The 25,912-nt window shown below is 35.3% G+C and overlaps 4 protein-coding genes across 13 annotated transcripts in view; 1 reads left to right on the plus strand and 3 right to left on the minus strand.

The window, feature by feature from the left end:
* The window catches only part of Rok (Rho associated coiled-coil containing protein kinase), a 48,068-nt gene extending 43,712 nt beyond the window's left edge, over nucleotides 1–4,356 (minus strand). For 6 of the 10 annotated variants that reach the window (XR_013881237.1, XR_013881234.1, XR_013881232.1 and 3 more), the window contains exons 1-7: nucleotides 4,122–4,261; nucleotides 3,514–3,903; nucleotides 2,469–2,692; nucleotides 1,994–2,118; nucleotides 1,013–1,144; nucleotides 637–794; nucleotides 75–231 (exon numbers count right to left, since the gene is read on the minus strand). Coding sequence is in view for 7 of the 10 variants with exons in the window: in XM_080166906.1 (XP_080023032.1) it covers nucleotides 75–231; nucleotides 637–794; nucleotides 1,013–1,144; nucleotides 1,994–2,118; nucleotides 2,469–2,640 (744 nt within the window). In the remaining 3 variants the exon portion in view is untranslated. Of the gene's footprint in view, nucleotides 1–74; nucleotides 232–636; nucleotides 795–1,012; nucleotides 1,145–1,993; nucleotides 2,119–2,468; nucleotides 2,693–3,513; nucleotides 3,904–4,121 lie in introns of all 10 variants that reach the window. The other 4 variants (XM_080166940.1, XM_080166935.1, XM_080166928.1 and 1 more) reach the window with 4 other exon arrangements.
* The window catches only part of Dbp45A (putative ATP-dependent RNA helicase Dbp45A), a 184,145-nt gene that overhangs the window by 83,208 nt on the left and 75,025 nt on the right, over nucleotides 1–25,912 (plus strand). The window lies entirely within an intron of this gene.
* Nucleotides 3,931–12,176, minus strand: Polr2G (DNA-directed RNA polymerase II subunit Rpb7). Its single transcript, XM_080167003.1, has 5 exons — nucleotides 12,040–12,176; nucleotides 11,392–11,546; nucleotides 10,839–10,996; nucleotides 4,667–4,812; nucleotides 3,931–4,516 (listed from the first exon to the last, which is right to left on the minus strand). The coding sequence occupies exons 1-4, from the start codon at nucleotides 12,155–12,157 to the stop codon at nucleotides 4,725–4,727; spliced, it is 519 nt and encodes a 172-aa protein (XP_080023129.1). The 5' UTR covers nucleotides 12,158–12,176; the 3' UTR covers nucleotides 3,931–4,516; nucleotides 4,667–4,724.
* On the minus strand, nucleotides 12,184–17,167 carry LOC145324386 (ER membrane protein complex subunit 2-A-like). Its single transcript, XM_080166985.1, has 6 exons — nucleotides 16,057–17,167; nucleotides 15,280–15,409; nucleotides 14,126–14,249; nucleotides 13,833–13,955; nucleotides 13,446–13,691; nucleotides 12,184–13,153 (listed from the first exon to the last, which is right to left on the minus strand). The coding sequence occupies exons 1-6, from the start codon at nucleotides 16,184–16,186 to the stop codon at nucleotides 13,019–13,021; spliced, it is 888 nt and encodes a 295-aa protein (XP_080023111.1). The 5' UTR covers nucleotides 16,187–17,167; the 3' UTR covers nucleotides 12,184–13,018.

Here is a 25,912-nt window from a genome sequence, read left to right on the forward strand (position 1 = left end):
TAAAAATTAATCATAGGTTTCAGTTCCAAAGATCATAAGAAACCTTTTTTTAATGATGATTATGAATACTATACCTGTGACTTTAATACTTCTGGTGATATATAATCTGGAGTTCCTACAGCCGTCTCTGACCTGACCATGCCGTCAGGGCCCATCTTCATGCAGGTGCCGAAGTCGGCCAGCTTCAGATGACCCTGGGCGTCCAGCAACATGTTGTCAGGTTTAACATCCCTACAAACAACAGTGTATAAAGTTACAGGGGTCTATATTTTCCACAAGTCACAAAACGGAAATATTTCGTATTTTTACTTAAGAAATGAGGGAAAGAAATTGAAGATATAAAGAAATTAAACTGTAGAGAATTTTCAGTAGGTAGTTGAACCATGTTTCATATTTCATTTTTCTAAACCCAATACTATGATTTAAGGCATAGGTTTCATGTGGTTTAAATAATAAGGGGGCTATAGTGGTTAAACTATGATTTATCGAGTCATTAAAATGGATTTTTACTAAGACACTATCCTTTTTTCTTATTACTTTATAATAAGCCGCCAACAAAATCTTATTCTGCTTAACAAAATAAAGATATATTTTTTAAATTAGGTATTTTTTTAATAATGAACAAAAATACTTTACCTGTGTACAAAGCCCATGTTGTGTATGGCATCAAGGGCCAGGACCACCTCCGCCGTGTAGAACCTGGCCCACTTCTCTGGCACATCGTAGTTGGACATCAGGTTCACCAAGTCACCACCAGGCATGTAGTCCATCACCATGTATAAATATTTGTTGTCCTGAACAAAGTTATCAGTTGATTGTTGGCCACATAAAAATAAGGACCACATGACATGTAGTCCATCGTCGATATTTAATTATTGATGTTCTAAATTGAATAAAAAGTTGACTGTATATTGAAACAAAAAAATATTTATTAAAAGACTATCTGCTGCATTATTTGTTGACAGTCAAACTTTAAGGACCTCTCAGCTAAATGTCTTATAAAAATGTTTACCTGGAATGCAAAATGTAGCTGGACAAGCCACTCTGAGTTGGCGTGAGCCATTATGTCTCTTTCTTCCCAGAAGAAAGCCGAGTCTGACCTCTTTATCATCTCGTACTTGGATAATAGTTTCATGGCGTACACCTAAATAAATATATTTGTTAAAACATAAATATTTTTACTTTAATAGGACGTTAATATTTTATAAGAGTTAACAAAGATAAATTGAATTAAAATAATTGGTTTCAGGCATCGTATTGCACAATAGCATACAGTTTTGAAAAGTAAGACGTGCTTTCACACCAAGTGCCTGTTGTACACTGATAACCATTAACCCCTCTCTTTTTTAAATATGCTGAAAATAAGGGGGGGGGGGTGGGTGTTTTTCTTATGCCTCACCCCTGTGGGGCTATCCAGTACCAAATTTAACCAAACCAAGAGTAATAAATAAAAAAATTAAAAAATATTCCCCATTATTTTCAATTTATTTCAAAATTAAGAGAATGGGGAAGTGGGGTTATACTTACACTAGGGTTGGGCCGGATATCCGGTATCCGGCCAAAAAAGTATCCGGCCCAACCCTAACTTACACCTTACACAAGTTCACTTAAAACTTGTAAAGTTGGTTTGCTACTAAACTACAATAATAAGCAACCAATAGTTAAATGTGGTTAAGCTTCATTTTCTTATACACACGTAACAATTCAATTTATCTTTCTTTATCTGTCCCCAAAACCAATAAGTTTTTCTATATAATCTCAGTCTTTCTCAGTAAAAGAAACAATTTTCAAACTAATTTATTTTTTTTAGTTTTCACTCCTTACATAAGATTTTTTGCACATTTTGCCGGAAAAATATGATTTTAAAAATCTTTTACAAAACAAAAACATTTATAAATGCATAAAAAAAAAGATTTTGGTATATTTCAAACACTACAAGTAAACAGCTTTACCTAACATCTTTTCATGGAAATACCTATTAAGATAAATATACCTTATTTGTGAATTTATGTCTGACTAGTTGAACCTCTCCGAATGCACCTCTGCCAATAACTTTGATCAGGTTGAAATCATCCGCTTTCATTCGCTTCTCAACCACCTCTTTTGATATGTCAACATCTGAACAAAAAAACAGATAATATATAATATATATGATAATAATATATGATAGTAATAATAGCCAACATTGATTTTTTATGACTTGAATTAAAAAAACTTAAACGAAACGACACCTTACGACAAATATTTAACATCGCTGCATGTACATAGCGTTTAAGTACTTGACGTAACGTCAAACAAATATTATTAGTGTAGTTAATTTGGCAGGTTTCCTACTTATACCTACCATATTGGGAGTCTAAAAATAAGGCCTATAAGACAATTTAATCAATCAAATCAAATATTGTAAGTGTAACAAATGAACAAAATTGTTGAAGTATAGAGTAGCTACGCTACTTTTAAAAACTTACATCTGTTGACAAAAGCATCAACATTCTTAATCTTCCTGATGGCCGGATGGTCACAATCAGCCACCAGGGCCTGGATGGCGTCCAACAGGCAGTCCACATTGATGATGGACCGGTTGTCCTGTATGGTCGTCTCCAGTTGGACCAGCCGGTTGCGCCGGTCCTCGTCCTCCATTTTCGCCGCCGCCTTCGCCACCTTTCTTGTTTTGACTCCTTCTTGTATAGAACTAAAATAAAAGGAACATTTTATTAATAAGTCAATAACTTACTAGTTGACATTTAACAACTAAATGGTCCTAAACTGAAAAATCAAAAGAAATTAAGGACCTTACATTTTTCCCTACTATTTAAACATTTAAATCATTTTTAATATTTCAGGTAAGAAAAACATAAACTGTAAATAATCTTGATCACTGATATGACTCAGCAATAACAAGGCTACAATAGTTATAATGATGACTAGGGTTGGCAATCCGGAATCCGCCCAATTTTTGGGCTAATTTAGGAATCCGTTTTTTAATAGCGGATTCCGGTTTCTTAATTGGTAGGCTAAAATTAGCGTCTTGAGTTTTTTCTCAACACACACACACACAACCATTCCCCCCCCCCCCCCCCCCCCCACCACTCATATCTTCCCACATAAGCCACGAAGTTGAGAGATCAGCTGGTAACGCAGAGCTCTCATTGTCCAAAATATATTTATTTTCATTTCACAGCTTTTCATGCTTCATTTATTTTTTTAAAAAGCCTTTTAAAATACTGCTAGAATCCGGAATCCGCTAAAAATAAGAATCCGGAATCCGCCACTTTTTTTGACGAATTCTTTCAAGAATCCGGAATCCGAATCCGGCCCAAAAATTCGACGGATTGCCATCACTACTAATGACACTTAGGTAGGTAATATCAACAAATAATTGCATGTTTAATGAATTCGATCATTTTATGCGACCTATATTTTTTCAAATTCAATAAATCCACCAATACAAAAGGATCTTAAAGTAATTTAGAATATTTATTATTTTCTGTTATACTAAAACGACTTACTTACCTTTCTAGCTATTTCATTTTCAAAGGAATCATTCTCCTTCTTGTGTCTAGTAACTAAAAACCTAATTATCAGCAGCCTCTAAACAGATATTGTCTATAAAACCTTGAAAAAGAAGCTGCTTATCACAATTTGAAATGGACGGAATATTGTGTATCACAATAACATTGTTAATATTACATTAGATCTGAAATAAGTTTTTTTTTATTATTAAATTAAAAAATAATTTGGCTCTAGCAAGATAGAATGGTGGTTATATATATACAATTACATAAGTATCATATAATGCCATCCTAAAGTATGGAATAGTAAAAACAACTGTTAGGGACTTTTACTTTAGGAATATTGTAAGCTATAAGGCCGGGTTTTGTTCATATTAAGTATTTAACAAAGCTAATAAAGGGGGGGGGGGGGGGGGGGCGGATGAGACACTTTTTTACCAAATCTAAAACATAACAAACAAAAACAACCAAAGCACATTAAAGCAACTGTCATGCCAAATCCCAGTGCTGTGACCCTTTTTTTGATTAGAGTTCAATTGTTTTTTTAGGTTTAGTGATAAAAATACACTCAACCCCCCCTCCCCCCAACCATATTGTAAAATAGTTCACATCATTTGACATATAGAATTAGAATTTATGTTATTAAAATATTGTTCATGTAATTACCCTTTATAATATATAACTCACTAAAAGGAAAAAATAAATCCCTAACATTATAACAAGTCTAGTTGAGGTACAGAGATCAATAAATACTTCGACAGCAATAGTTTTGAGTCAGCCTTTACAGGGATCAGATTTAGATTCATTGTAATAAAAGATTTTTTAATTCCTTAAAAAAAGATTTTTAACCTTACGATATTTTTATTTTAAATCTAGGAATATGCTTTCTTTGAAAGAATCTTATTTTGTTGATTTTAAAGGTAAAAAATGTCTTTAAAAATCCCTGTAATGCTGCATGATCTTGACAATGAAACATATAAATATCCAGGGATTTATGGATAGGTCTATGGAAGATAAATTTAATCTAACCCCTTGTATTTTGTCCTTAAACTTTTCTCATTCATTTTCTCATAATTTAGAAAAAAAATTTTGTTGTCATTTTACCTGAGAATTAAAAAGTTATTTGAGAGACGATCAATTTATCTTCCATTTACCTATCCCCGAACCCCTGATAACATCATACAATAATACTATAAGAAGGCAAGGTATTGTCTAGCTGACAAGACCCAGGTAGTCGTCCATGAGGGTGCCAATAGCGAAGATATCTGAAGCGTCCACTCGCGTACCCACGATCTTCAATCTGAAAAAAATATAAGAACATATACAAGGATGATTAGGTTCATGTAGCTAAGCTTAGCTATAATTTTTCTATTTACTGTAGAAGGTAAATAGCATCTGTAATCTAATTATTTTCCCAATTATCGTGTCAATTTTTAACGCTCTAATCTTCTAAATTATTTTCTTTGAATGTTAAGGACTAATAGGAAATCATTTTGTAGCTTCTTTTATTAATGTTACATTTTTAAGGCCTTTATTTGTTTTTATAAATCTTACACACAGAGGTGTAATACTTGTAAAAAATAAGTAAGTATAACTTAGGAAATTTGAAAGTCACGTGAAAAAAGAACGATTATGTACACGACATGAAAAGCTGACAATATTCTGAGATATAAATAAACAACAAAAGTGCCATTACGAAAGTAAAAACCGACAAAAATTAAAAGTATTTTATTAAAATGCCTCTAAAACGGTGTCATTTTACGGTAGCTTCATTTGCGGACGTATAGATAAGCCTTACTTTGAGAGCAGCTGGTCTACTAATATAGCTTATCATTTGTCATTATAAATAACCACAATTATTCACTTTTTTGGTAAAGCATCTACTCTATATCAAAGGACATTCTGTAAGTCCGCAAGTTGACATTTTTTATCCATGTAGTAGAGGCCTCAAAATGAAATAAAATTAATAAGTGCCTTGCAAAAATTGAATATTTTGTCTGTAATAAATATTTTGGTAGAGTTTGCTTAATGATTGATTGATTAATATCATTAAAAATTCGCCTTAAATTGCCTCTATTGTCTAACACTATTCTAAAAGCATTTATATACACATGACATAGATAACTGGATCATGGAAAGAAAACGAAGTTGTGGGTTTCATAGTATTTTCACAGTAGCTTTTCTTCTATTTCTAGCCCCTTGGGGGGGGGGGGGGGTTCTAGCCCTGCAGGGCATATTTTCTAACCCTATGGGACAATCATTTACTTAACAATGACTTAACTTAACCTAACCCAAAATAATCTTTCAAAAGCTATTGTGTAAATAAGATGAAACCCGCAACTTCGTTTTCTTTCCATGACCCAGATAACTTATTATGGCTTCACTGCTTTTGATTAAAACTATCATAGTTATTTATGATATATTTGTACATGATATAAAGCTTATACTCATAAACAAATATTGCTAGATTAGACACACTAATGCTTTCCTACTACTAAATCAACAACGAGTGTATTTACAATGGGGGTATTTGAACTAACTACCTTAAATTTGTGTGCTTTTCTAATTGATGTATTATCACTTAGATATTGCACCAGATTTTCATGTCCTCTAATACAAGATACCCCCCATCCAACCCCGTTACCACATCCCCTCCCTTCCTAGGAGATGAACGAACTGAACCATATTAGCAAGCTTAATTAGCGACAAATTTTTTCCCGTCAATATATCCACTTGTATCCTATATCCATTGCTTTTCTACTATATTTATAAAAAGATCTCTATTGAAACTTGATTCCAAATACTATAAGAATAGTAATATATGAAAATTAAGAACCATCCGGCCTGTATATTAAATAAGCTGGATTTGTCAGGTACATAGAGAAAAAAATAAAAGAGAGGAATCGAAGCAACTAGAAGACGAAAATAGGCAGTGGGCCTAGAGGCCTACTTAGCGCTGTTGCCGCGCTAAAATTCATTGCGATTCCACTACTTTTCAAATGGGAGGATTAAAAATTATTTAAAAAAATATTTTTTTACTTTTTACTATTTCCATATTTAGGGCAAGAATATTAGATTAGATATTTTCGTTTTAATGTTTTAATTAAAAATTACATAGAATTTTATTTTTATTTTAAAAAATTTGTTCATGAAAGATGAATCCTTCTATTTCTAAAAAGGGGGAAATTTTTTTCATAATGAACATTCAGCTGATTCTGACCGCCCACGGCTGTTTGCTAAATATCGCTTTTCTTTTTATTCACATTATTATTTATGATTGACTTACAAAAAGCCCTGGGCGGTTTTTGATTTTCGTCTGCTTCTAAATTTAGGGATGGGGAAGTAGTATTTTACCATGAAAAAGGGGTGAGTATTCATCCTCTTATCCTTTTTCCTTATGGTCAGGTAAGATCTCAGAAACCACAACACCGACCAGACTAAATGGAGCATTTTTGTACAAGACTCAAAAACTCAAGAGTAGATTCACGGTCAATCACAACTCTCACTATTGAGACGAGCTCCTAGAGGCTAGGAGCAGAGCCACTTGTCAAAGAAAATTGAATAATTATGAACAGGTAATAAGTAGTACATTCTAATTACATACTTTGCTTGTGCATGGATAAAAAAAAATACTGCAAATACACATGGATTTTTAGTTCTTCTCGTGCTGTTTAATACCTTAAAGCATGCGTTTGTCAGTATGTCAAACAAACATTTCAATTCTAAATTTTTATTATTGGGGGTCTATTAAGGTATTAATGAGAACTTGATCGACAAGGATCTTTTTTGGTGCCGAGATGCCATTACTCAAGAATTCATGCAAAAAAGGTATATTTTGTAACGTATTTGTTAAAATTACATACCTATGTAATTAACTTAAACATAAAATATTAAGTCGAGGTACGCATTCTTTGTATTTTAGTTTATCTAAAAAATACCGAAAGTATACTAGGCGAAGAAATAATTATAAATATAAATCTACAAAGCTCTTTATTTTGTCTCATGCAAAAATGTAAATAAATAAAATGCAAATTTGGATGTTAGTATCTGTTGCAAATGATCATTATCACGTTTCTTCAAGACAAAAATGACAGGAAAAAATAGGAAAATCCTTTAATTTTTAAGTGGATTAAAATAGCCAGCCATCCAAATTTATTTAAGATAATGTTAAGATAAGAAAGAATCAGATTAAGCGCTCTGCCGCAGGATGAATCCCCACATTTAAAATCAGTTTTAGCAAAAAAGGAGGGGTAATATGTGCTCCTATTAGAACTTAATAGATTCTACCAAAATATTTGTAACTATATATTAAGCCCATTCATTCTGTTTTAGGTAGGTATTCACGGAGGGTAGATACCTAAAAATTAATCTTCACATATTCTCATTTTTAAACTATGCCTTAGGTAGCTTATAAAAAATTGAGGATAAAAGATGTAAATTAATTATCGAACATTGTCCTATCCCTCTGTATATATGCATATGTTGCATATTTGCAATGGGCGCAACTATAATTAGGCAAACAAAACTTATTTGTAGTTCATGTTTAATAGAAGGGATAATTCCAGGGAAAATGATTTTATTAAATCCTAATGATCTTCTATTTTTATAATAAAAACTTTATGTAAATAATACTAAAACAAATTAAGGAAACAATGGTAAAAAATGGGCGAAAAATAAATCCACCCTTCCCCCCCCCCTTTGTCTCCTACTATAATACTGATTCTAACTAATCTGACACTAAAAACATTTAATGCTAACTAGCCTATAACATTAAATACCTTTACATAAATATCCCTTTTCTGTAAGATGATAAAAACTATTAAGTAAAAAGATAAAGATTCTAGGTATGTAAAAGAGATAATCATTAATCAAATTCTTTTTTTATTTTCTGTAAAATACTTTCATTAAATCTTTGGACAATTAGGATATTTATTTTTCCTGTTACGTCAATATTTCTTAAGAAATAAGAATATAATAGTAAATAGTACTTAGTAATATCCTATTTAGAAAAGTTGTCCTATAATTAGGCTGTGTTCGTAGTCCATTAAGTGCTTATAAAATCTTTTCAACAGAATGTTAAGTTCATCAACTATTAAATTACCCAGTCTGCAGTCTTTGCAAGTATCTAGAAAGTCTCTTCTATCTATAATACTATGTTCTTTTTCATAATATTTTTAGCTTGTTATAGCTGCGCTTCCATGGAACATAATTATCAAAGGTCCGAAATTTCAGTTGCTTTGAAGTAAAACTTATGTTTTGATGCATTAATCAGCCTCAAATTAGATGGATAACTCGCTTATTTGTAATCTAAAACTCAATGTTGTGTGTGTGTGTGTGTGTGTGAGTGTGTGTGTGTGTGTGTAAATGTAAGTATAAAAGATATGTGCATAATGAAACAGGTGGACTAGAGTTGGGAAAATTAATCTACATTCATTCTTCATTCCTGAAATTCTTAGGTATGAGTGACCAAAGACAGAATTTTACAAATAAGAACTCTTTAAAAGTCCTATCCCTATATCCGTGGTGCACACAGCATACCTTTACTATTCACGTCATAAAAATACTTTCACTTCAAATGTTTTCATCGCTTTTTTTTACAAAGTTGCACAAAAAAAATAAGGTCATATATCATACATTGTAACAAGGATAAATATTTAACAACATCCATAAGAGCAAAGCTTACAAATTATTGGGCTCAACTATTTTTGCTGCTCTTTTCATAGTCTTTACAGTCTTTCAAAAACTTATAAGCCTGAAGAATTATTAAGCTATTAACAACAAAAATGTACAATGCCTACCTACTAACAGGACTTTTGCAATTTTAGAGAAGATTTGCAACATAAAAACACCCTAATAAGATTTAATAGACCTAACTATTTTAAGACCCCTTATTATAAGAAAGCTTTGCTTGTCTAAATACTAACATTTTATCTTGTAATGCCTTGTTTGAAAACTAAACAAACATCCATAATGATATCAATGCAATATTAATAACTTTGATTTTTAAAAAGTTGTATATTCAAAGTTGGTAAATAAAAGGCGTATTCTTAGTAATGCAGCTACGCTGTAATTGGGTAGATACGTATGGTTGGATTCTGGAATATCAGCAGCTACTCTATAAAAATGGTATTTTTTGTAAGCAACTAACTATACTTAATGTATATTTAAAGAAGTATAACCCAGATAACTACTATACCTGGCCCAAGTTGTGGGGACCTTTTCCACTGCCAGCAAAACGCTTTCTGCTCTTTTGTAGCGAATCGGCTGTGTTTATATTTCCAATGCTATTGGATGATGTTCGCAGATCTAATGAAAACTCGACACAGGGTCCCCACCTCGTGGGTAGAGTTGCATATAGCTCATATTCTTTTACATTAATTGTCTATCAAACATTTGTCATTTAATATTTCTATACATTACTAGATAAAGTTTAAATATTACTAAATTGTTGTTGCTGCGATACTTACTAGATATAAGTGTCTGTGTGTAAGATTAAGGAAAACTAAAGTGCCTAAACAATATTAATATTCTTAAAAGTATTCTAAAATATTTGAAAAATGTACACAAGGTCTAAAAATACTTCCTCAAAACAAAGCTAAAAATATTCACTTTGAATGTCTAAATTTGGCGTTTCCGTATGATCATTACAGTTAGGTAAAAGAATGGATTAATGTATATTTGTAGTGTAAGATATTATCTTGGTTATGTTTATTATGGTTTGCCAAACTAAACATTTCAAAATTAATGATTCATGGTTCTTAAAATAAGACCAAGTTTATTCCATTCTTAAGAGGGCAAAGAAAGAATTTACAGTTTTTAAAACCCTAAAATGTTGATGTAATAATGGACGAATTGTATTTAGTATGAAGATTAAAAATGTAAGATACTTATTAATACCTAAAGGCTTAAAAACATTATTACTACAATTGTACATTTGATATCCCAATATACAGAAGTCAATTTGTGTATCTAACTGTTAAAAGATTGTGAAGCAAGATGAAAGAGAAAATGAACTCTTGTATCATTCTGACTCTCACACGTAACTTGAGAATTTAATGTTTTCAAAATTGTTACTTTACATTTACTTTAAATAATGTAATATTCTTTAAGAGATAAAAATATATCTAAGAAACAAAATTAATTAAATGCTGTAATAAGACAATATTTAAGCTTCTTCTTTTCCAACTAACACTAAATCGTTAGTAAAATCCACGTTTCGCATTGGATTTGGCGAGAATTTTCACAGAAATGTCCAAAAAGTCAATGTTTCATTATTCTAAACTTTCAAAAGTAAATTATTTTCATAATCGCGGACAACAATCTCACCTGATTTCATCATCTTGTTGGATGACCATATCTTCATCAGCTGTTTTGTAGCAGGGAGGATTTGAGTTGGGGTCGAAGGTCATGTCTACAGGTATAGAGTGACGGGATATAAAACAGGACAGGGGTCCGATTTCTGTGAAAAGACCGACTTTGTTCACCTGGAAATAAAAACATTGTTGTTCCAAAATAGTTTAATTTGTGAGCGAGTGTCGATTAAAATCGCGTTAACAGCTAGACTTGAATACAAAGCCTTGTCTAATGGGAAAAACCAAACGGGTTTAATGTGTGTGAAAACCCCAACTTTTTAAACCAAAAGGGTGAAAACAACTAAATATACAAAGCTAAAGTTACTAGATGTGTTCGACGTTCGTGTGTGTCGATTATTATCTTAAAAACGGCTTGTTTAAAATAGTAATGTTAAATTCAAAAGAACATTATAATAACTTTAAAGGGACAACATGAAAGATATTACTCCTATACCTATTTATTTTCATTTTCGTATCCGTGGACAATTGTCTACAAAACCATAGGTACTATAAATATAATTGCAAACCTGGGTTACAACAGCATCTAAAACTTCTCCTTTGAAAGGTCTGAAGACAATAGCTTTATACTTGACAGGGTAGGTAACAAATCCCTCGCCAGGCTGTATTAGTCCGGCACCAACACTGTCTATTGTTGTTACAGCTATCACAAAACCATATTTTCCTAAACAAGATAACAACCAATGTTATTTATATAAATCATAGTTACCCTTGTAGTTTTTCGGTTAGTCATTTTATGCCCAATAATAAGTTACAGCCATAAAAAGCAGAGGAATATATAATATTGGTGACCTACTTTAATATATTCTAATTAATAAAACATAGGGATCTTATAAAATTGACAATGGACGATAAATTGATACAAAAACCTAAATGGGCCAAAAAACTATTATAATTAAATAATTTGTTCAAAATCTAAGAAACTACTATACTTACACAAACACTGTACTTTGTCGTTTAAAACTTTGGATACAGGTGAACTTATCAGTCCAATGTCCCCTCAGTTCAGATTAATTTAGTAATTTGTTTAAGTGTGATTTCTATAAAATAAGAACAGGAAACTAGATTGTTTAGGAAAAATTAAATTGTATGTACTGATGGACGAACAGGTATAGAGACGATATAGAGTTGCAGCGCTACTAAAATCTTTGTTATACCTGTGCATGTTCCCTCAACTTCTGTGAATAATTTCTGTTTAACTGTGTCCATCAGTTGGGGGCCAAAGTATCTCGGGTGGAGCACAATCTCATGGTCTAATGAGATGTGATAAAACATTTTTCTACCACCAAGTTTTGCTTCTGAAATTTATTTTCAATTATAAAAATTTTATCTAAAGTTTTGATGATGAATAAAAAACAATACATAGATTAACTAAATTAAGGGGTGAATTATGCATATATAATTAAAACCAATAGGAAAATTTTTTATGAATTAACAACCTTACATAAGAATATAATTATACCAACACAAACTTAGTTTTTAATGAGAGGAGGGGAATATTCCTCACCAAACGGCCGAAATTTACTCTAGTATATTATCCATACAAAAATTTTACATTGTGGGTAGAAACTGAAAAATACGACGAACCAAAAAGTACAAATGGTGAGAAATGTCCACCCCCTTCGAAATAATAGGTTTCAGTTTTCAATAGCCAGTGACTAGTTTGCTATTTTGGAACCAAAGATTTTGATTTAGAAAAAAATGCCATTCAACTGGTGTTGGTTAATATCAATATAAACAAAGAAAAATAAGGTAGGTAACAACTCTGCGATAATAAACATTTGACAAAACAAAACAAACAAGATTTTTTTTACATAAAGTTGAAAATTTCAAGGGGGGACAATATCTTACCATATGTGCCAAAATAAACCAAGTGTTTAAATCAATGACATTAAAATTCAAAGAAAAAAAGTAAAAAAAGATAGAAAATTCGGCCAATTGATCGATTTTGGGCGTCATTAAGACTTATCACTTGGGCAATTTTTGCAAACTTACAAAATGAGAGCATACAAAAAAGTCTATTTAAAGATTTATCAATGAGATCAATACCTTTAAAACTTGTAAGGGTAAACAAAATTCTCACCAGTAAACTTTATATAATATAAAAAGCTCTTACAAAGTTCCTGACAAAGATATCTATTGAATGGCTTGTTTTCCACTTAAATCAAGCTGGCCTATCATAGCTTCTAGGCCAGGTAGTTGGTTTTGTTTGTCTGTTAATCCAGCATTGCTGTATCTGCCTGATATTTGTTTACTCGCCCAGAATATTATCTAAAATAAAAATATATTAATCTTGGACAGGATCATATTCTTTTTTACAAAAGTATGATGTTTGTTTGTTCGATTTTTCTCTCTTAACTAGGTAGGTAAACTGTTAAAGTTCTTTATTTTAAGAAAACCTCACGTATGTCCTAGTATTACTTTGTTTATCACAATTGGGGCCATTGCATTGATTATTAATCTTAAAATGTCTTATCCTTAAAGGTCCTTGGTTTCGATCGGACACGACAGACCTTAACATAAGATTATATACGTAACTTTAACATTTCAAAAATTATTATACCTTAGCATAATCTTTCTTTTTTGTCTGCTGACACTTCGGACTCGAGGCCAGCTGTGTACATGTCAACAACAAGCCATACAACGCCCTCATGTTGGATGGTGCCAACTTGACGGCCTGTGAGAAGTATTGCTTGGCATTTTCTAGGTTCTCAAAGCCACCCATAGTGTATCTGATCTCAGCAAGACGCTGGTGGTATAAATGGTTGTGGGGATTGTGGAGGAGTAGCTCTTCACAACAGAAACTCGCCTGCAATATAAAAATATTTTCAAACAAAATTTACATATTAAAAAATAATGTTTTATCTTTTCAAATATCTAAAAATCCACTACCGACATTCGTTACTTTCAATTCATTAAAAATATGCTCGAAAGTACAAAAAATTATTACCTTATTATAATCTTGTTCCTGGATATAAAGATCACAGAGCTCCTGCCAGGCTTCCTGGTCTGACTGGAACACTTTCAGGTACTTGGTCAATTCCCCAACAGCTTTGCTGGCATCCCCCTGTGCCTGAAAAGGGTTATTTGGGTGATAATAATCAATCAAAGATGTATTGACTTCGCTCCATAAAGATATGCATTAAATCAAGAGGCATGTCATTGAAATGTTTAGGTATGGTAAAATTATTTAAAACTAGATAACGTAAGTTCATATTACTTATTTTTATGAAAGTAACCTACCTTATAAATTGCAATTTTTCTTTTTCTTGCCGAGCTATTTGCTTCATCCTCTTCTAAAATAGAATCTAGAACTTGTAAAGCTTCTCCCCATTCTTCTCTCATCTCATATCTCATGGCTATTAACCTATGTAAAACATATAATTTTTAACTTAATTATTTATATTCGTTGTATTATTTAACTAAAAGTAACCCCGAAAAAGAATAAACATAAGCTTACCAGAAACTAATCTAATTTAAACTAATTTTCCCAAACAAAATCAACACATAACTAAACCAATACGAACTGAACTTCACCTATGAAAATTTAGGACTTTCAGATAAAGATCGTGAAATCAAAGGGTAGGACGGTAGGTTGTCTTTGTCTGTACTAGTTGGAAAGTTAGTGCCTTGGGAACCAGGGAGTAAGGGAGGGGACAATGGATCGAATATTCAATTTTTAGGAGTCTCAGACTTTGGGGACTGGCTTAAAGGGAATGTGCAAGAATTTAGCAGTTTCTGACTGAGTTTGGGGACTTGCGCATAGAATGCCGCTACTCGTTATGTATGTTTTGAATATTGCAGACGGGGAGAAGGGATAAGGGAAGTGGGGGGAAGGGAAATAAACACTCGTTGTGTTAGTTTGGAATGTAGCAGACGGGGAGAAGGGAGAAGGGAGGTGGAACAAGGGGCAAGGGAAATAAACAGAATAAAAAGGGGCAGTCATATTCTTGCTAGCAGCTGGCCGGGTCCAATAATCTTTTAATATAAAAAATCACACCAAAAAACCTCAATATATTTCATCAAAAACAAGTTGTGATTTCACTTTACATGACGCTATGGAAATCTATTATTCAATTAACAATCCCTTTATAATTTCCTACAAATTTATTGGATTAAACTGGATTTCATGCCCTTTCTTTGATAACTCTTATATTGAATTAATTGCCCATTGTCCCCTCCCTTACTCCCTGCTTGGGAACTACAATAAAGGTACTTAATCTATCGTAAACTTTACCATATATACTATTCAGTTGAACTTGTTAGGTGGATCTAATCGCGTTTGCCGTTTCTTTATCACCATGTCAAAATTTTATGGGAAGCTTTGACGTAGTCCAAGCAATTGAAAGTTGTTGCCCTCTACACTTTAATACTTGATACCATAAGCCTTCCCTTACCTTTTAACTCTGAGACTAGAGGAAGTGAATTGTTCAATGAGTAAGCATAGGGTATCATCAACAACATCAGGTCTGTAGGTATCAAACCCAGCCACACAAACTTGCTCCAATATCATCCATTTTTCCTCGCCTAATAATAGAAAAGCAAATTATTTTCTGCTACTTGGCTGTCATAATATTCCCGACGCTAATGTTTAATTTTCAAAGACCCAATTGAGAGTCGGCACAAGGTCCTAGGTATGGGGACATACAGTTATTTAACCCCTTCCCCATCAAGTGTTTTACTCTTATGAACGATCTTTGTAAATTTCTAGATTAATTCAAGCGGTTAGCGAGATCTTTCTGTACAGATAGCATCACATTCTGAAACTTTTAATTGAGAAAAAAAACAAAGCAAAAGCATTTTTACAAAAATCCTTATAATAAAGTAACAGGATGTGTGATTGTCTGTTTGTCTGTATGTGTGTCTGTACCGAAGGATCTCGCTAACCGCTTAACCGATCGGGTTTTCCTTAACAGGGTTGCTTCTCATAAGTTTAGGGATTGTTTGTAACTACTTTAGGGGAGGGTACCACCACCCTCCCCAGAGAAATCAACAAAAATAATTATTGCTAATTGCAATTAGCTAAAATCATATCTAACACCATCTATCGGAGAAAAAATATTTTTGGTAAATAGCTGATTTTAAAATTGATTGAAAGAAACAATTTTACATGACCCTAGAGGCATCTAGGGGCTTAGCCGCTAGTTATAAAGTAATAAGGAAAAGGCATTTACCTAAATCATCAATTTCATCCCTGAGAGTATCCTCCCAATACTCGATAATCTCGTCACTTTTCCTCGTATTGTCTTCACGCCATGACTTTAAAATATCTTTCACTTCTGCCAACGACATTCTTCTTAGCATGTCTAGCAATATAACTCTGAAAAAATATCAATCAAATCCTTAGTTTATCAAATAAACCAAATTCGATTATTCTTAGCGTAGCACAATTAATAAAAGCACAATATGAAAAGAATATGAATTTAAGTAGGTAAGTAAATGAATTAAATGGCGGTTTCATGAGTTTGTGTTAGGGTGAGGTTATCTACTTTTACAGGATAGCCTTATATAATATAATAATATAATATAAATATAATATAATATAATAAAATATAATTCAATTAAAACTTAACTATATGACTAAATTTTGAATCTTGAAACTTATTCGATAATAAGTACATATGATTTTGCAAATAAATAGAAAGTTATATGGTTATTATGTAAACTCAAAACAAACTTAATTCATAAATTTTGATTCATAAGAATGTGCTCGATTCACACAATAGCTCTTGTTGAATTATTAACGTACCCTGATTTTAAAAAAATAAACAGGTAAAAAGCTACTTATTACGATAGATTATTGAGTTTAAAGTTACTAACAAGGTTAATTTTGTCTCTGAGTACACGTAGCATAAGTTCTTAATATTAATGATAGTTAATGAACTTTTAAATTTAAATTAAATAGTAGATAGTATATATCTGACAATCACATAATTAAATGAACAGCATTCTATCTTTTTTTACTATCCAAGATAATCATGATTTATCAGAGCCACAGCGTTAACGACAAACGGACGGACAGACAATGTGAATTATAGAGTAGTTTCGCTACTAAAACATTAAATTTTTACAAATATATATTATTCATTTGTACGTTTGAATAAAAAAATAACCTGCCACAAAATTTCATTCACTTTTAATAACCAATTCTAATAACTTTTTCACGTATAATAACTATTTAAGGCATTATTAGCAAATATACTTAACATTTTCTGATAATAATTATTTATTTTTATTATTATTTTTAAGTATTAGCATAATTTTAAAAAGTCACAAAAACACTTTTGTCAGTATCACCGAACAGCAACTTTCAATTGAGGGTTTGGTTTGGCCAATTTCTGGGTGACTAAGTTTTTGTATATTATTTCATTTATATTGGCAGGGTAGTCAACTTTAAGCAAAATATTACATTTTTATCAATTTTAAATAATTTAAGCTTTTATATGTATTTTTTTATAATTTAAAATTGATTATTAATAAATTCTATTGTTTTTTAACGCTCAAAAGTAAGAATTTTATTGTTTTTGTAAAGAAGTTTTCAAAAATGACATGAAACAGAAATATAAGAAGGGTGGATCCCAATTTTGTGAAGCAATTTCTTCCAATTTATGTGGTTTGCCCTTACTTCGGGAAATATTTACTGATTTAAAACATTTAACAATGAATTGATTGATATACATTTCATATTAAAATAGAACCAGATTTCCATGAAATTAAAATTGGTACTAGTGGCTACGCCCCTAGTTGACTCTTTTAGAATTATTTTTTATGGGCAATTTTTAAGGACGTTAGTGGAAGTGTACTGAGTACTCCCCTAAAAGTGTTAAGGATCTAATGGAAGCTTCACTGTAAAGGAGGGATTTCATACAATCTATATACATCGACAGATATACTACACATCCTTTTGCACTTAATATCATTGGATTTGCAGTGCAAATTACTGCAAACATCACCTTTTATTTTGTGAACAGTTGTGGAAGAAAGATGTGTAGATTGATTTATCTACCATTTGTTCCTTCATCCCAGCTTATACCAGAAACGAAATTAATTCGGGAAAAAATCACGAAACCTATAGGTAATTTAATCTGTCGTTGGGGTCCAACACTTAGTAGAAAATGTCCATAATTAGATTCAAAATGCAAAGACAATTTATTTCTTTAATTCCTTGTTTAAAATCTAATTGGAACTAATGATCTATTTAGCAAGTAAAACTAATGTATTTAATTAAAAAATAATTTTAAACAAGAATGACAACATCCATAAGAAGTGAAGCACAAAAAATAGATTTATAAGAAAAAAAAATCGGGTATTATCCTCTTAGAAATTTTTTTTCAAATTTTTCAGCGCTCGGCCCCCTTGCCTGCCTAGCCGCAGCGCTCGGCTCCCTAGCCTAAAACCTAAAATAGTTGTTCGTCGTTGTCGGGGGGGGGGGGGGGGGGGGGAGTTTCTCAAATTTTCAAAATTGAAAAAAAAATTCTAAGAGGATAACGCCAAAAATCGTTAGACCTTTCTTATAAAATAATATATTTTTTTAATATTTATATTTTTTTATGTCTGACAGACTGATGGTCAAAGTTTTAAGTTGTCTATATCTTTTATAGAAGTCGAGAAAATCACGTTTTCCCCCAAACGTTTAAGTTGAATATACGGAAAGACGGACTTTCAAATTATAGAGTACCTTCGCTACTTAAAATATAAGTTGTGTTTCTATCTATAATTAAAAATGAGTAGTTTGTAATTCGTGAACACTTAAGGGGAAAGAAACGGGTATATTTCTTAATTTATCTGCTATTATCCCTTCACTCCCTCACTAGTTTGTAAATATTGGTGGAGACAATAAAGTGGTGTAGATGTCCTTGATTAGCTGTATGACATAATAAATTAATTTAAGTTAGTTTTCCTTCTAAGAAGATCAAGGACAACCCAATCAATTATTTTTAGTAGAGGCGTATTTTGAATATTTTTTGGGTGGTCCGTAACGCCAGGGGCGTCCAAGCTTTTTTTTGGGGAAGAATAAAATTTTGTTAATGGGGTGGGTAAAATGGCGCGCGAAGCTCGCCGCCAATTTTTTTTACCCCCCACAAATTTTTTACCCCGGGGGTAAAATTTGCTTGGGGGGGTTATTACCCCCCCTGAAATCTGTTGGCAGGGGTAAATTTTGTTTACCCCCCCTCCCCCCAAAGATTTACCCCATGGATAAAATTTTTGGGGTGGGTAATTTAAATTTGACTAAATTTTTAGTATTAAGAATGCGCGCGAAGCGCGCAAAATTTTTTTGTTAGAGATTTTTTTTTCTTTTTTTGGGGGGGGGGGGAGGGGGGGGGAGGGGGGGGGGGTAAATACCCCCTCCTAAATGGTTAGGGGGGCCTGCGGCACCCCCAGGGTAGGGGTAAATTTTAAATGGGGGGGATAATCCCCACTTTACCCCCCCCCCCCCCTTGGACGTCTATGAGTATGGAGAAATTGGATTTTCTGGTTGAATTTTTAGAAATAGTACTGAAATAATTTATGCATATTTTATATTCATTTATAATAAGTAACAGGATGTCTTTCTGTCTGTCTGTAGCTTAATATATCTCTTACCGCTGAACCGACATTGTTCTCCTATATAGGGAAGATTTTATAGGTCCAAGGACCGTTATAAATGTTTTGGGAGGAAGGTGCCACAACCATCACAAGAAAAATCCTTTAAAAATCTCCTCCCACCTCAAAAAAAAACTTGGCTTGTTTTTAAGCTAAAAAAAGTCTTTGAAGTTTATCATCACTGCAGAGCATCTTTTATATAACTCATTTTTTCCGTAAAGTAAAAACAAAAATCTTTCATTTTTCAAGAGTATATAATATACTAGCGGCCACGCCCCTAGAGGCATCTAGGGACACTTTAGGTATTGGTGGGTGGAGGAAATCGACTCTGCAATTTAAATTTTAGTTTAAATTTTTTTGTATTTTTTAGGGGCTCAGACTTTTTTTCTAGGGACGATTTCTCTTAGAAGATGGTGGAGATACCCTCCCCCAAAATAGTTTAAAACCTTCCCTGGACATATAATAAGCTTCACTGCAAAGGAGAACCACATCAGTTCAGCGGTAATCAAGATCCTTCGCTACAGACAAAAAAAAAGCTTACTACTTTATATTATAGGATATCTCTTTAATCAATAATATTACAAAGCAAATTTTTATAGGCTTCGCTGATTCTTAACAAATTTGTTCTTGCTTTATATATAATCCTTAATTTGAGTAATTAATAAACCGATGTTTTTAGAACATTTGCTCCATATATAAAACAAGGATGTCAACATCCATAAAAGCGAAGCTCTAAAACGTTAGGACAAATAATAATTAACTCTTGAGTAGTACGTGTCAGAACTGAATAATCAGAATATAAATGTATTAAAGTCGAATGAAACAAAATTGTAAGTAGATCTCTTGAAAAAATGCTTAAATACAGGATATTGTTTAAGTACATACTTACAGTTTTAGGACTTGATTAATGATTATAGAGATGCTTCGCTTATAACAATGAACTTTGTGGTCCTAAGTATCTGTATTCCAAAAATCAGACCAATCAGATAATTTTATCACTTGAAAATTAGTTGTTAAAAAAGTTAAAAAGCAACGACAATTCTAATATGCCTAAATTAACGAAAAGACCTATCCGTTACGGACGGACCCTAATTATAGAAAAGAATCACTTTTAACAAGGGTATCAATATCTGTATTTAGCGACGCACAAAAATGAGCGGAAAAAGTGAGTTAAAAAGAAAATGTTCATTGTTCATATTTTGTAGCATGACCGATAGGCCAACGGACCAAGTGTAGACCAATTTATTTACTGGATGACCATTAGTATAGAGTATCTTTGACAAAACAAATCAGCAGTCTATCATTAATAACAGCCAAGAAAATCATATTTTATCCCATAGTGTTACATACGAACTGACGGACAGACAAATTGAATAAGCTTCGCTACTAAATAGGTATTTATGTTGTAAATCATGTCCTTAGAATCTTTATTAGACCAATATAAAAGTTTAAATTAATTTCAGATGAGATAATTAACCATTTAAGTATAGAAATTTAATTTTATCAAATTCTAACATACTTGATTAACAACGTATGGTCAGACCTTTCAAGTGGACAACTAACTATTTGATTGCCCAACACTTTTCAGGAAGTCCTAACTTGGTATCTTTGCGCCTGTTCTGGGAAAAGGAATTCCCCCTTTTATGACTATCAAGTTGCGTATCTGACGTATCAGTAGTAGATAAAACTTTTTCCGTTTACAAGATCATTAAGGACACACACACACACACACACACACTCACACACAAGAAAAAGGTAATTGTAAGCATAGAGAGAGGGGACAATGGGCTGTTTATAACACTAGTCCCAAAAGGTTTATAAGATCCTTTTCTTTATCGTTGGCTTAACAATTTTGAGGACTTTGGTGAAATTTGATTGGTTGATTCATTATATTGAGTGTTCAAACGTTTCAATAACTAATTTTAATCTACAAAAGGGGGAATTTTGTGTATCATCATTGAGTATTTACATCCATTTGTCTGCCATTATTTTAAATGTTATTGAACATTAATAATTAGTCAGAGTCTCCTTTCAAGTGAAAATGTAAGGATAAAAGAGTACAATAGAACTAAAAACTAATTGTACTTAATTGCTGCATACTGTGTTTTGTACTGTGTATGAAAGTATGCATGTATGTATGTATGTTCGCATTCTAGGAGGGATAGGGCATCTCATTAAAAATCATTGAAAAAAATATGTTGATTTTTTATGGAGGGAGGGGACACGGCTGTTTATTACACTATGTAGTTACTAAAGTTTTATAATATAATTTTCTTATTCGTTGGCTTAACAACTATTGGGACTTAAATTTTAGTTTGTTGGTTCATTATGTATAGTGTTTGTATGTTGCAGCCAATAACTGTAACCTACAGAAGGGTTAATTATGTGTCTCGTTATTTGGGATGTACATTAATTTATCAAACATTGTATTATCCCTTGAGATCCGGGACATTTTCTTCTAATTCTCAATTGAAAACATCTTCATGCGATGAATGAATTCAGTAAAAAGAATTCATAAAACATTTGAAGCAATTTTGTAGTTGTGTGGTATTCGGCAACCGTGAGCCATGCCTATGGCACCCCTGATCTGGGGTTCGGTGGAGGGTCAACGGCCCTCCCCCGAGTCCTGGGGAAGGGGTCTAGTGACCCCCTCCCTACGCTTAGAATTAATGATTGAATCTGTCATGTTTATTATGGTTAACTGTATTCTTAATTCTCCCCCACCCTTTTCAGGGATGGGGGATCATTATTGCCCAAACTGACCATTGTATATGTATTATTTAGGCTTTTATGTTATGATTATTTATTCCTATCCATGTTATTATTGTTTGTTGTATATAGCTTCAGTATCTTTTAAACCTTCAATAAAGTGACAACTGAAATTAGATGTTGATCATTATCTAGTGAAAGCTAGAGAAGCGTAGCTTCTCTATAGTAAGGTGTCCACGTCTGTCACACTGCCGTAATCTAATTGAACTCCGGTGTCTGCCATTTATCCTCGGCGGATACCACAACTTTGGTGACAGCTGTGTGAGATTACAGCGAACCACAAGTGTAGAGCAGACGCGCATCTGAGGCTAAGGTACTCCCAGCAGTGAATCTGGCAAAACTGACGCAAGCAACCTGAATTACCCACCCTGGACAGCAAAGTTTAACTCTGCATCCGGCAGTTGTGGAAGCGAGACAGCGAAATTCGACGAATAACCGCGAGCAGCGCTGATATCTAACGGAGAATTGAGCGCCAAAAGGGCTGAAACAGGCCTGCGGACCGGCTGAAACAAGCCAAATAAGTGTAAACGGCTGGAAATAGGCCAACTTTACTGCAAGAAATAGCAGGATCCGAACCAGTGGCGCTAGCAGGACGGGACATTCCCTGCCGCCATCAGCCGGATTTGGATCAGCGGCGCTAGCAGGACGGGACATTCCCTGCCGCCGATAGGCTGAAACATGCCACATAGCTGCAAGCTGCGAGCTAACATACGAGTGTAGTGCACCAGAACAGAGAAAAACTACGTCAACTCCGAGTATCCTGAGAAGCTACAACGCAGCCACCCAACTAGAAAACAGATATTATATCACATTTGCAGGGATTACCACCCTAGTGTGATGGCCAAACAATAGATTTATGAGCAAAGCTTGGCAAACAAATTGTTGTGTTGTGATAAATCTAAGAATAGAACAGGCTTGGATTATTGTGTATTGTGATAACAGCTAAAAATAGAACAGAGTTGGTAAACAAATCTGTTATGCAATTGTGATAAGGACAAAAATAGAAGCTAGATGTAATATAATAAAGACCCTGATATACAATCAAAACAATCTCAAGCCCACAGCACAACAACAATACACCCCTTATTCCAAGGGAAGGGGAGGGGCCCCTCTCCATTGAAGGCAAATACAATCAGGGTGATATAATAGATAAGCCTAGGATTAAGAAGAAAGGCCCTATTACACCAACACACAGTTACCCCCCTCCCTCACAGGGGGAACGGACGGAGTTACCCCCGTCCCCTCACGCGCTTCCCCCTTCCTACCCACACTAGACTAAGTCCGTCTGTAGTGTGGGGCTAGCGATCGGACACACAGAGCGCCATTCACGGGTAGCGCAACAGAGTGCGGAAAATATCATAAATCCAACGGACGAAGCGGACCAATGAGAGAGCGAGTTGAGGGGTGAGAGCGCGTTTTCCCCGTGTGCGCGGATTTGACGGCGCGGACGCGCGTTACAAGGACAGGAGATTCCACGCACACACACACTCACACCGGAGCGGAGCTACTCCATAGCATTTAACAGGGGTATTTTAGCAAATAAAGAATTGCAAGTTTCTTTCCTTCTAGCTCTAGTGTGATAAAGGAAAACCCAATCAGTTCCTGACAGCAGTTCAGACCCTCAACATCTATCTACCTCTACCAGCCTACCCTACAACCTCAACACCTAACTAGTGATAAGTACAGCTAAGTTATATCTTTGCAACTAAACTCCCAACCTAGTGATACAAACAGTGTTGGCTGTTAGGCTAGGAAGCCTCAAGTGACAAACCATTCATTTTAGTACTGTATAACTTTGTGCCCGCCGTTTCACCGTTGACCCAATGGACCAGCATCAAGCCCCAGGAGGTGACCAAGCCCCAGGATGGCTCCAGGATGACCCTCAGCCGGCCCCAGCCGAGTACCGCAAGCTGATGCTGAGCAATCTGCCGGAGTTTAGAGGGCCGCCCAAGCAATCCTGGTCGGCACATATCCGCAGACTTGAGATGTCATGGGCGGCTTACCGCGTGCCACCTCATGATTCCCTCAACCGCCGCAACGCCCTACTACTGTCATTGGTAGGGCAAGCGGCGGAAATGGCGTCCCATCTGTTTGGCGAGGCAGGCCAAGCCTTGACCTACGAACAGGTCAAGACCGAGTGTGAATTGCTATTTCGCCCTGCTTTTGAATCCCAAACGCTTAAACAAGCGTTTAGGGATTACAAGCAACACTCGACAGAACCTATACAAGCGTACATATCAACTAAGTGCGCCTTGTATAGGGACGCCTACAACCATGAGGATCTTGAGTTGTTGGTGGACGAATTAAATCGTGGAATTCGTAACGCCAATGTAAAACGCCTCATGATGAACCATGAAATTGCGAGTGTACCTGAGTACACTCGCAAGGCCATGTTCACCGTGACCATGGTTACTAAGCAGCTGAAGGAAGGTGTGTGCTTAGTGGACTCGACCGACGGGCTGACTGGATCTGCCTGCATCCAGTTGCCCCAATATGACGAGTCGGAGCCAATGGAGATTGGCTCCTTGGCTCCGGGTCTCCACCAGATGGGGAAGGTCGCTCCAGATGACAAGGTTCCAGGCCGCTGCTACCGCTGCCAGGGGAGAGGCCACCGAGCTCGAGACTGTCCAACGCCTGTGGAAGTTAGCCTAGAGGAGAGACGCCCCCAGCCACGCCGTGACCGTTCTGCCAAGTGTGAGCGTTGCCACTATGACGGTCACACGGCGGCCGATTGTAGAGCTGACTGGGCCCAGGTAGCCAGCCGCAGGCGCACCGCCGACAAGGGTGCCCCTCCAGGGAAGCCCAGCAGAGTGGCCCATATGGAAGGGAGCGCGCCCCCAGCACCACCACAGCAAGCAGCCGCCCCCAGAGCTGCGGACCGAGCCGATGGGATGCCGCAGTTCGGGACTGTCCCAGCTAGGATCAACGTACTGGGCGGCGCGGCTGAACCCAACCGGGTTGGCCTAGGCTTCAGTCTTAACCATCTGGGGCCAGAGCTGATACAGCCCAACAACATAGCCGAGCCAGAGGTGCTGAGGCCCCAGCCTTTCAGCCTCAACATGATGGAACCTGCCCGACTGAGCCTACCCAGCAAGAGTGGAGGGGCGCTGCCCAGCGTCCCTGAGACGGTGTATGGGGAGGTCCTGGCAGCCGCCGAACGAGAGAGGCAGGAGGTGCTAGCCAGCACCTCTGCATCGATGTATGGGACGCCACCCGGCGTTGCCACCTGGGATGATGGGGGGGTGCTATCCAGCGCCTCCCACCTGGTGCCTGGGGCGACAACCGTCGCCGCCACCGAGATACCTGGATCCTGGAACGAGCCAGCCTCCAACCTGATGTCTGGGGCGACAACCGTCGCCGCCACCGAGAGACCTGAGTCCTGGAACGAGCCAGCGGTCCCAGAGGAAGGGGTGACACCTGTCACCCCCAGTCAGCCAGCGCCACCAGCCTGCAGGGAGAGCCCAGCTACATGCCAGCCAGCGCCACCAGCCTGCAGGGAGAGCCCAGCTACATGCCATCCAGAGCCCCCTGCCAGCCAAGGGAACCCAGCTGCTCAACATCAGGATAAGTTGAATTTGTTAAATGTGTTGTATCCAAAATATTGTAAACACCCAGCCTTGCCTGTGCCCCCTGCACCTGAGGCTGGGGAGATTGAAATTTGGGAAAATAAGGACTTGC

Source organism: Acartia tonsa, chromosome 1 (assembly GCF_053477335.1).
Source record: "Acartia tonsa isolate MP-2025a chromosome 1, ASM5347733v1, whole genome shotgun sequence".
Lineage (NCBI taxonomy): Eukaryota > Metazoa > Arthropoda > Copepoda > Calanoida > Acartiidae > Acartia > Acartia tonsa.

Coding starts and splice junctions, on each gene's coding strand:
- LOC145324386 (XM_080166985.1), bottom strand. CDS start 16,186: ATGCTAAGAAGAATGTCGTTGGCAGAAGTGAAAGATATTTTAAAGTCA. Junction 14,250..15,279: donor TCTAGTCTCAGAGTTAAAAG/GTAAGGGAAGGC, acceptor TGTTTTACATAG/GTTAATAGCCATGAGATATG. Junction 13,154..13,445: donor AAAAGAAAGATTATGCTAAG/GTATAATAATTT, acceptor TTTTTATTTTAG/ATAATATTCTGGGCGAGTAA.
- Polr2G (XM_080167003.1), bottom strand. CDS start 12,157: ATGTTTTATCACATCTCATTAGACCATGAGATTGTGCTCCACCCGAGA. Junction 10,997..11,391: donor TAGATGCTGTTGTAACCCAG/GTTTGCAATTAT, acceptor TTTTATTTCCAG/GTGAACAAAGTCGGTCTTTT. Junction 4,813..10,838: donor CAACAAGATGATGAAATCAG/GTGAGATTGTTG, acceptor TATTTTTTTCAG/ATTGAAGATCGTGGGTACGC.